Source organism: Tachysurus vachellii, chromosome 2, assembly GCF_030014155.1.
Source record: "Tachysurus vachellii isolate PV-2020 chromosome 2, HZAU_Pvac_v1, whole genome shotgun sequence".
NCBI lineage: Eukaryota > Metazoa > Chordata > Actinopteri > Siluriformes > Bagridae > Tachysurus > Tachysurus vachellii.
Window position 1 is genome coordinate 25,913,493 of NC_083461.1, and position 11,783 is coordinate 25,925,275.

The window sequence follows — 11,783 nt, forward strand, 5'->3', positions numbered from 1 at the left end:
TACACTCTGATACACTCTGATACACACTAATACACTCTGATACACTGATACACACTAATACACTCTGATACACTCTGCTACACTCTGATACACACTAATACACTCTGATACACTGATACACACTGATACACTCTGATACACTCTGCTACACTCTGATACACACTAATACACTCTGCTACACTCTGATACACACTAATACACTCTGATACACTCTGATACACACTAATACACTCTGGTACACTCTGATACACACTAATACACTCTGATCCACTCTGATACACACTAATACACTCTGATACACTCTGATACACACTAATACACTCTGATACACTCTGCTACACTCTGATACACACTAATACACTCTGATACACTCTGATACACACTGATACACACTATTACACTCTGATACACTCTGATACACACAAATACACACTGATACACTCTGATACACACAAATACACTCTGATACACTCTGCTACACTCTGATACACACTAATACACTCTGATACACTCTGCTACACTCTGATACACACTAATACACTCTGCTACACTCTGCTACACACTAATACACTCTGATACACTCTGATACACTCTGCTACACTGATACACACTAATACACTCTGATACACTCTGCTACACTCTGATACACACTAATACACTCTGCTACACTCTGCTACACACTAATACACTCTGATACACTCTGATACACTCTGATACGCACTAATACACACTGATACACTCTGATACACACTAATACACACTGATACACTCTGATACACACTAATACACACTGATACACTCTGATACACACTAATACACTCTGATATACACTGATACACTCTAATACACACTAATACACACTGATACACTCTGATACACACTAATACACACTAATACACACTGATACACACTGATACACACTAATACACTCTGATATCCACTGATACACTCTAATACACTCTGATACACACTGATACACTCTGATACACACTGATACACACTGATACACTCTAATACACACTAATACACACTGATATACTCTGATACACACTGATACACACTAATACACACTGATACACTCTGATACACACTAATACACTCTGATATCCACTGATACACTCTAATACACTCTGATACACACTGATACACTCTGATACACACTGATACACACTGATACACTCTGATACACACTAATACACTTTGATACACACAAATTCACTCTGATACACTCTGATACACTCTGATACACACTGATACACTCTGATAGACTCTGATACACTCTGATACACACTGATACACTCTGATAGACTCTGGTACACACTGATACACACAAATACACTCTGATACACACTGATACACTTTGATACACACAAATACACTCTGATACACACTGATACACTTTGATACACTTTGATACACTTTGATACACACAAATACACTCTGATACACACTGATACACTCTGATACACACTGATACACACTAATACACACTGATACACACAAATACACTCTGATACACACTGATACACTCTGATTCACTCTGATACACTCTGATACACACAAATACACTCTGATACACACTGATACACACTGATACACACTGATACACTCTGATACACACTGATACACACTGATACACTCTGATACACACTGATACACTCTGATACACACTGATACACACTGATACACTCTGATACACACTGATACACACTGATCCACACTGATACACTCTGATACACACTGATACACACTAATACACACTGATACACACAAATACACACTGATACACACTAATACACACTGATACACACTGATACACTCTGATACACACTGGTTCACACTGATACACACTAATACACACTGATACACACTAATACACACTGATACTGTACACACTGATGCAGACTGATACACACTAATACACTGTGATACACACTGATACACACATGCACTCTGATACACACTAATACACACTGATACACTCTGCTACACACTGATACACACTAACACACTCTGATACACACTGATACACACTAATACACACTGATACACTTTGATACACACATACACTCTGATACACACTAATACACACTGATACACTCTGCTACACTCTGATACATACTAATACACTCTGATACACTCTGATACACACTGATACACTCTGATACACACTGATACACTCTGATACACACTGATACACACAAATACATTCTGATACACACTAAAACACACTGATACACACTAATAAACACTGATACACACTAATACACACTGATACACTCTGATACACACTGATACACTCTGAGACACTCTGATACACTCTGATACACACTGATACACTCTGATACACACTGATACACACTGATACACTATGATACAAACTGAAACACTCTGATACACTCTGATACACATTAATACACTCTGATACACTCTGATACACACTGATACACTCTGATACACACTAATCCACACTAATACACACAAATACACACTGAGACACACAAATACACTCTGATACACTCTGATACACATTGATACACTCTGATACACACTGATACACTCTGATACACTCTGATACACAGATACACTCTAATACACTCTGATACACACTGATACACACTGATATACACTGATACACACTGATACAGACTAATACACACTGACACACTAATACACACTGATACTGTACACACTTATACACACTGATACACACTAATACACTCTGATACACACTAAAACACCCTGATACACTCTGATACACACTGATACACTCTGATACACACTAATACACACTGATACACACTAATACACACTGATACACTCTGATACACACTGATACACACTAATAACTACTGATACACACTAATACACACTGATACTGTACACACTGATACACACTGATACACACTGATACACTCTGATACACACTGATACACACAAATACACTCTGATACACACTGATACACACTAACACACTCTGATACACACTGATACACACTAATACACACTGATACACTTTGATATACACATACACTCTGCTACACTCTGATACACACCGATACACACTGATACACTCTGATACACACTAATACACACTAATACACACAAATACACACTGATACACACAAATGCACTCTGATGCACTCTGATACACACTGATACACACTGATACACACTAATACACACTGATACACACTAATACACACTGATACTTTACACACTGATGCAGACTGATACACACTGATACTCTCTGATACACAGTAATACACACTGATACTGTACACACTGATACACACTGATACACACTAATACACTCTGATACACACTGATACACACTAAAACACACTGATACACTCTGATACACACTGATACACTCTGATACACACTGATACTAATACACACTGATACACACTAATACACACTGATACTGTACACACTGATACACAATGATACACACTAATACACTCTGATACACACTGATACACACTAAAACACACTGATACACTCTGATACACACAAATACACTCTGATACACACAAATACCCTCTGATACACTCTGATACACACTGATACACTCTGATACACTCTGATACACACTGATACACTCTGATACACTCTGATACACACTGATACACACATACACACTAATACACACTGATACACTTTGATACACACAAATACACTCTGATACACAATGATATACTCTGATTCTCTCTGATACACTCTGATACACACAAATACACACTAATACACACTGATACACTCTGATACACACTGATACACTCTGATTCACTCTGATACACTCTGATACACACAAATACACTCTGATACACACTGATATACACTAATACACACAAATACCCTCTGATACACATTGATACACTCTGATACACACAAATACACTCTGATACACACTGATACACACTAATACACACTGATACACTCTGATACACACTGATACACACTGATACACACTAATACACACTGATAAACACTAATACACTCTGATACACACTGATACACACTAAAACACACTGATATACTCTGATACACACGGAGACACACTAATACACTCTGATACACACTGATACACTCTGATACACACTCAAGTTTGTTTCTTTCACCCTATAACTGCTTTTTTTGCTGCACCAATTGCACCTGCACCCAAAAAATAAATTAAACTGCATTGCTGTTTGCTTTACTCCCATCTCTGTGCCTGTTCATCTGTGTTCCATTCCTCAGAGTGACCTACACTGCTGGAGAATGCGGCCACTCAAATACACACTGATACACTCTGATACACAATGATAGGAGGAGGCTCCCAGGCCCACTGTGGGGCAGATTTTGTAGCACCTTCTGCAGACCAGCCTCCATCAGCACAAGGTGACCCAGAAGCTGGCAAGAAGTGTCAAGAATCTGGGGCCAGGTCCTGCAGTTTACTATTTATTGTCTTTTGTGTACTGCATTTTTTGTACTGTACTTTTTGTATTGTCTTGTAACTTGTGTCTGCACTGTCATTGTCCTGCACTGTCTTGTCCTGCACTGTCTGGTCCTGCACTGTCTTTAGTCCTGCACTGTCTTTTGTCCTGCACTGTCTTGTCTGTCTTGTTTGTCTTGTCCTGCACTGTTTGCACCAGGTTGCACAGTTGCACTTTATGTGGCTAAGACTACTTACAAGTCTTTAGCCCTGTCTTTGTTTCTATGTAGCACCTTGATCCTGGAGAAACGTTGTCTCATTTCACTATGTACTGCAACAGCTATATATGGTTGAAATGACAATAAAAGCTTCTTGACTTGACTTCTTGACTTGACAGGTGGAAGGGGTGAGAATTGACCCTACCCAGCCACTACCCCGTCATTCTTCTTGGTAAAGAATACACTGGAGAAGCTGCACGATCGACTCACGTGGCCAGACATGAACGCAGAGGTCCTGGGCTTTTTCCCTCTTATCCCCCTTGCTATCATTGGTGTCCAATTCAAGAGGATTAGCATGGATCTGATCGGACAGTCAGAGTCAGCCTGGGGTCACAAATACATCCTGGTTACAGTGGACTATGCCCCCCCGAGGCAGTCCCACTATGGAAGGCCACCTCCCAGAATATTGCCAAGGAGCTCCTCACACTCATGCTCTTCAACAGAGCCGGGATCCCGAAGGACATCCTCAGAGAGTGTACACGCACACTCTAATACACACAAATACACACAAATACATACAAATACACTCTGATACACAAAAATACACTATGATACACACTGACACACTGTAGTTTGTTTTAGTAACCTGATTAGCATAAAACAAGATTATAAGTAATGGATAATTAATAACAATTAACCTTTGATCTAAAGCTAAGACATTTAAATATTAGATCTCTTACACAGAAAACATTAATTGTTAATGAAACTTTTACTGATCAGGAGTTTAATGTAATTTGTTAAACAGAAATGTGGATAAAACCAAACGATTATGTAGCATTAAATGAAGTTACTTCACCCAGATATAGTTACATACATCAGCCCCACCTAGCGGGCATAACTGTTACTACTGGTTAATGAAGTGTCTTTCTGCTACTAGGACGTTCTTTAGGATTTTATCATGAAGTCTGATACACTCTGTTTTGCTGAAGTTCTCCACTGTTTAGTGATGGAGACTTGAGTGCAAAGGTGTTCATCTGTTTGGACTGCAGTCCTTTGTGGTTTCTAAATGAAGACAGCAACCCAATAAGCTCATCTTTAGGCTGCCCAGGAAATAAACAAATAAAGAGGAGATAAACTGTGTATAGATTTTGGTCACATGAATTTAGAGAAAATTACTGTTCATTCAGTCAATTTTTCATAACTTGCTTCTTTACAGTTTAGTGTCAGGTGTTATGGAGGTTTATTATAGTTGATGATTTTGCAATGTTACTGAAGCTATGGCAAATGGGACAATGATTGTTGCAATTATACTTTAGTAATTAAGTATTTAAAAAAACATTATTCCTTATAACAATGTATCATTCGATTCAAACTTTGCAGCCTTGAGGAATACTCAAGTTTTGAGTTGAGTTTTTTTTTTTGTTTTTTTTCTGGCTGTACTGGTACAAGCTAACTATTTTTTCTGATACACTGTTACATATCATACTGTACTTTACCAAGTGTTTAGGTTTATTCAGATGCAGTGTTAATGTATTCTCAATGTTGATTTGCCAAAATAATACAAAATGCTATATAACGCTTGAACCTTGAACCTTTGAGGTTTACTCTGATGCTTTTATTAATGTCTGTTTTGGATTTTTATGTACTTTGGTAATCAGTTGAATAAGAATACTTTATACACTGTTTGACTGGAGTGTGGTTAGAGGTTTTGCTGTGGTTTTTGTTGTGAAAAATTTGTTGTGGTTTATTAAATTTTAAATATGAAAATAATTATGAATACATAATGGATCAATCTGTCCTAATTGCATTCAGCAAACAAAATTTTTTTTTTTGTTAGGTAAACTTAAATACTTTGAGTTGCATGGTCTTCAGACCCTGTTTGTTCAGTAAACTCATAAAAGTGCTTGTGATAGGTTGCCTTATTATTTTAAGTTAACTCAACTTTTTTTTTTTTACAGGGTTATAAACTTTGGGGAAGTGTGTGTGAGTGCTGCAGTATAAATAATAAAGAGATAATTATATTATATTATTTTTAAGAGAAAAATATTGCACTGAAATTCTTCAGTAATTAAAACAAGCACAAAATCATTTGTTCAAAAAGAATTTATCTGCAAGTCGGCAGCTTGTTCTGAGTAAACTGAAGAGATTAAAGTACAGCAATCAATGAACAAACACACAACGTCTACAGAAAAAAAAGAGAATGTTTAACTTGATGAAGGTCATTTGACCTTGTACAATTGACCGTGCAGATTAACTGTGTGTGTGTGTTTGTGTGTGTGTGTGTGTAATATCGTACTTTCCTTTCATATACAAATGACACACAAATTTACTCAGTTTTCTTATAAACATCACTCATTAAAAATCACATTGATATGATAATTTGATAAAAAGTGCTAAATATCTGCTGTCTGTATGCTGAAGTAGGATTTATGATATGTGATGAAGTGATTGTATTCTGCTGAGAAAAAATGTGTTAAGTTCAGTGTGACATTAATTCAAGCGTCTGTGATCTGAAGGTTGTGTGTTTTATTGCTGTGGTGTTTAGGGGAAGTCTCCTTTGCCGATATCCACTCCTTGCTGACCTCCAGCATGGACTCTGTTTATGGGAATGATCTTCATGGTGGTCTGCTTCAGTGAGTACCAGCGATTGTGCCACGTGGCCCAGATAATGCCGTTATCAAAACCGTGCTCACCCACATCCTTTTGTGTGTATTTACCCCCTGTGAAAAAGCAGCATGGTGAAGAGGTCAGTGTTTTACATTCTGGTTAGTTTCACATGCTAATAAAAACTCAGTACTTAGTAATAAAAAACTAATTTTCTAAGCTAACATTATATAATATTAACCTGCTGCTGTGTCTTAGAGAATTAGCTTTAACAGAATTTGGGTTTAGAAATTCTGCCCTGTAAAGTAAACATTTTTAATTTTAACGAGTGGATTTTTTTAGGCAAGAAATTAATACATCTAAATCTAATGTCTGATGAACGATTTTGTGAATGTTCAAAACCTGATAGGTCTAGTATGAGTTTTAGTTCAGATCAAACATTACATTAGTTTGAAGATTGCAGTTCTTTTGGTTGTAAAAGATTTATTCTGGTCTGTGTTTTTTTATAATATTTAAAAGTCTTTCTTCAACTCTGCTGGAACGATTTGGAGAAGCAGAAATTGTATGATGTTTGTCAGTGTGTCTGAATGCTCTCTCACACACACTGGACCTACTGAATATTGTGTATTAGTGTAGGAGTGAGTGAGTGAATTTGGCACATTTCTATACAATGTATAAATCTGTATTGTACTAACAGCATCTGACCCTTCAGCTTAGTGATACAGCTATATGATGACCTCATGTGGTGTTACCTCTATAATATTTTCCGTTCAGATGAGCAGCATGACATTGGTTCATCCACCAGCCTGAGCCGTCCTGCTTGGCACAGTTCCCGCTGTACCTGTCGTTATCTCTGTCAGGTGTGCTGAACTGCAGGCCGTTATGAGATGTGAGGGCTTTATCGCTCACGTCATCTCCGAAGGCAAACCCGTCAAATGCATCACCAGCTTCTCCTCCGTAATAGTAAGCGTAGGTCAGACGGTACTGATCGACCTCAGGACCCACTTTAAACACGGCGTAATCTGCGAATCTGCAGAAAAATTCAAGTTTACCATCATGACCTGCATAAATATCTGATTTAAAACTGAAGTGTACTTCATGGTTTTATGTTTATGGCTCCTGATATGTTGCTCACAAATTCTTACTTTTTGATGCCTTCCCAGTCCACCATCTCTATCCGCAGCACGTACGGAACGCTGGACTGAACAGAAAGCAGGTGGATCTTCTCATTTCCAAGCCAGAACTCAGTGCTGTCATCAGGAGAGAGATAACCGAAGCCTTCTTTATACGGGATCCAGTTTCTGTTGAAGTTAACACTGCCATCACGCCTCTGAAACACACACAAACACACACACAAACACACACACAAACACATACACCAAACACACACACACACAATACACATACACCAAACACACACACACATACACATACACCACACACACCACTCACACACACACACATACACATACACCAAACACACACACACATACACATACACCACACACACCACTCACACACACACACACACACATACACCACACACACACACACACACACACACACAAACACACACACAAACACACACACAAACACATACACCAAACACACACACACACAATACACATACACCAAACACACACACACATACACATACACCACACACACCACTCACACACACACACATACACACACACACATACACATACACCACACACACACACACACGCACACACACACACACATACACATACACCACACACACCACACACACACACATACACCACACACACACATACACCACACACAAACACACACCAAACACACATACACATACACCACACACACACACACACACACACACACACACATACACATACACCAAACACACACACACATACACCACACACAAACACACACCACACACACATACATACACATACACCAAACACACACACAAACACATACACACACAAACACACACACACACATACACCACACACACACACCACACATATGCATACACCACACACACACACACATACACATTATGAGGGTCTTTGTGTATCATTTAGGAGACTAACAGAAGGATTAAATTATTGAAGGTGTGTGTTTTACCCTCTGAAGTACGGTCCAGCCTCGGCCCGAGCCATCGATCTCACAGTACACAAGGAACGACGTGGGAGCTTTCGCAGGCTGGACGTAATACAGGCCACTGACTTTACCACCCTTATTAGCAATATCCTGACAATCTGAGAAACAAACAGCAGGAGTTAATTACCGAGGAGTTCATGATGATAGTTAGGTAGTGATTAATGTATTTGTGGGTGTTATTGGGGTGCTAATGGCAAATTGAACTAAAACATTAGTGTTGTTTTATTTGTACCTTTCCCAGTGACGGTCTGTATGGATACTGAGTCTTTACATGGCAATTTACACTTCTGCTCCAGCTGAAGCGATAACTGCTTTAGCTCCGTAATACGCTTCTCATTGGCTGCCAGAGTCGCTTGTAGTTCACTGACACAGATCAAATAAAAAAATCTTTAAACTTCTAAACAGTTTTAATTTTTAAACATATGAACTGTAGAATTTTCAAACATTAGATAACTAAAATACAGCAAAAGGTTCTCTCTGAGTTATTTAAATGTCAATATTTACTCTAAAATGAATCTAAAACTGTGTCAAATGTTCAGAATGAATCACTCACTAAATCTGTTCCACCTGAGAGAGAATGGTTCTCTCGAACCGCAGCACATCATCCAACATGTTTGACGACTTCTGGATGTACAGATCTTTGAGAAATTTAACATAAAAACAGCCATATTTCTCTTTATTTCATTTAATATCAAGTATATTTTTCATTAAAAGTGATCACATCCTTATATTTATAGCAAATCATTTCCTTCTCCTGATTTAACTGTAATATGAACATGAGGCTGATCATATTTCTATGCAGAGATTTTACAAAAGTATGAGGTTTTGTCTTACAGCCTGCTGTGAACTGTGTAGAACTGAAGAGATGTTACCTGGTGAAGATTTCTGTGCCTGTGTCTGTGAGTCCTTCAGATAAACCACTTTATCCTGAGCTCCTCTTGTCAGGTTGGAAATCTCTTGCAGGAGTTCGTCCATGTGATTCAGGTCCTTCTGGACACCCGAATTGTAGGTATGGAGATAATTTTCTACACCGCATGTGGTGGGACAGTAAGACCCCTAAAACACAACAACAACAACAACAACAATAATAATAATAATAATAATAATAATAATAATAATAATAATAATAATGTTAGATATTTAGTACTGCTTAAGCTTTGAAATGAGTAATTTGTGTGTTAGTAGGAAACGTGTGTGTGTTAATGTGTGTTGTGTGTTAATGTGTGTTGTGTATTAATGTTTGTTGTGGGGTAATGTGTGTGTTAATATGTGTTGTGTGTTGTACTCACAAAGGCATCATTTGGGACACAGTGCTCGGAGGGCACAGAATAATCTCCTCTCGGTTGCTGTAGATGAAACACACACTCAGTGAGTTATTCAACAATTAACCATTCAAATGAAATCTGTCTCCTCATTAAAACTCTTCTCACCGCTGAAGTTAATGTGAACAGGAGCAGCAGTGAGGCCAGCATGTGTGAGAAAGCAGCCATGATTTACTCTGTTCCAGGACAGTCTGTGTGTGAGTGAGTGTCAGAGCTGCAGGATATTTATCTGATCAAGGTCCTCCTCAGAGATGGAGATAACAGCTGGACAAACAATACGCAACAACACCTCCCCCCCTTACTGACTCAATCTTGACCCATCTCTACACACACACACATACGTACACACACACACAAACATATATGCACACACATACACACAAACATACATGCACATACACACACATATACACACTATACCTAAAGCAACGTATGTGAATTGTGTACTATACTGAATAGCCTGAACTCACAGTGTGTCCACTTCACTCTACACCACAGTAAAATGTGTGGATGTTATACAATAATCTGAACTAAACTTATGTTTATAATTGTTTTTAATTACTTTTAAAGACTTACTTCATTGACATTTATTTCAATCATTATCACTGATTAATTGAATAAGTCAAAATGTAATACAACATGATATTTTAAATAATATATAAATATATAAACTGAAAATTTTAAGCTTTTTATATGATTTGTGTTATTAAATAAACCTTTAAAGAAGCACAGTTCAATAAGCTACACAGAGTCCATCTGAACTGATGAGCAGTTAATGATTCATCTTTTATTTTCTCTCTTTGAGAGAACAACAAACATTTTCAATGCCTTCCTATCTCCCACACACACACACACACACACACACACACACACACACACACACACACACACACACACACACACACTCTCTTAGTCATTGGTTTTCAGTATTTTACTGGAAGTTACTCTATTTGAGGTACTCTTGCTCATTCAGACATAATGTGTAACTTAAATAAATTAAATAATGTGACGAATGCATAGATTGTCGGTTTAACATAATGGAAGCTTCCTTTACCAAGCTGAAAGAAT

At 37.9% G+C, this 11,783-nt stretch overlaps 1 protein-coding gene across 1 annotated transcript; it reads right to left on the bottom strand.

The window, feature by feature from the left end:
- Positions 1–6,723: 6,723 nt before the first annotated feature.
- On the bottom strand, positions 6,724–10,958 carry fgg (fibrinogen gamma chain). The gene is made up of 9 exons (XM_060864029.1): positions 10,824–10,958; positions 10,683–10,739; positions 10,266–10,449; positions 9,947–10,031; positions 9,626–9,756; positions 9,358–9,491; positions 8,385–8,569; positions 7,992–8,269; positions 6,724–7,355 (listed from the first exon to the last, which is right to left on the bottom strand). The coding sequence occupies exons 1-9, from the start codon at positions 10,881–10,883 to the stop codon at positions 7,177–7,179; spliced, it is 1,293 nt and encodes a 430-aa protein (XP_060720012.1). The 5' UTR covers positions 10,884–10,958; the 3' UTR covers positions 6,724–7,176.
- Between the last annotated feature and the right edge of the window lie 825 nt (positions 10,959–11,783).

Coding starts and splice junctions, on each gene's coding strand:
- fgg (XM_060864029.1), bottom strand. CDS start 10,883: ATGGCTGCTTTCTCACACATGCTGGCCTCACTGCTGCTCCTGTTCACA. Junction 9,492..9,625: donor ACAGACCGTCACTGGGAAAG/GTACAAATAAAA, acceptor TTTGTTTCTCAG/ATTGTCAGGATATTGCTAAT. Junction 8,570..9,357: donor GCTGGACCGTACTTCAGAGG/GTAAAACACACA, acceptor TGTGTGTTTCAG/AGGCGTGATGGCAGTGTTAA.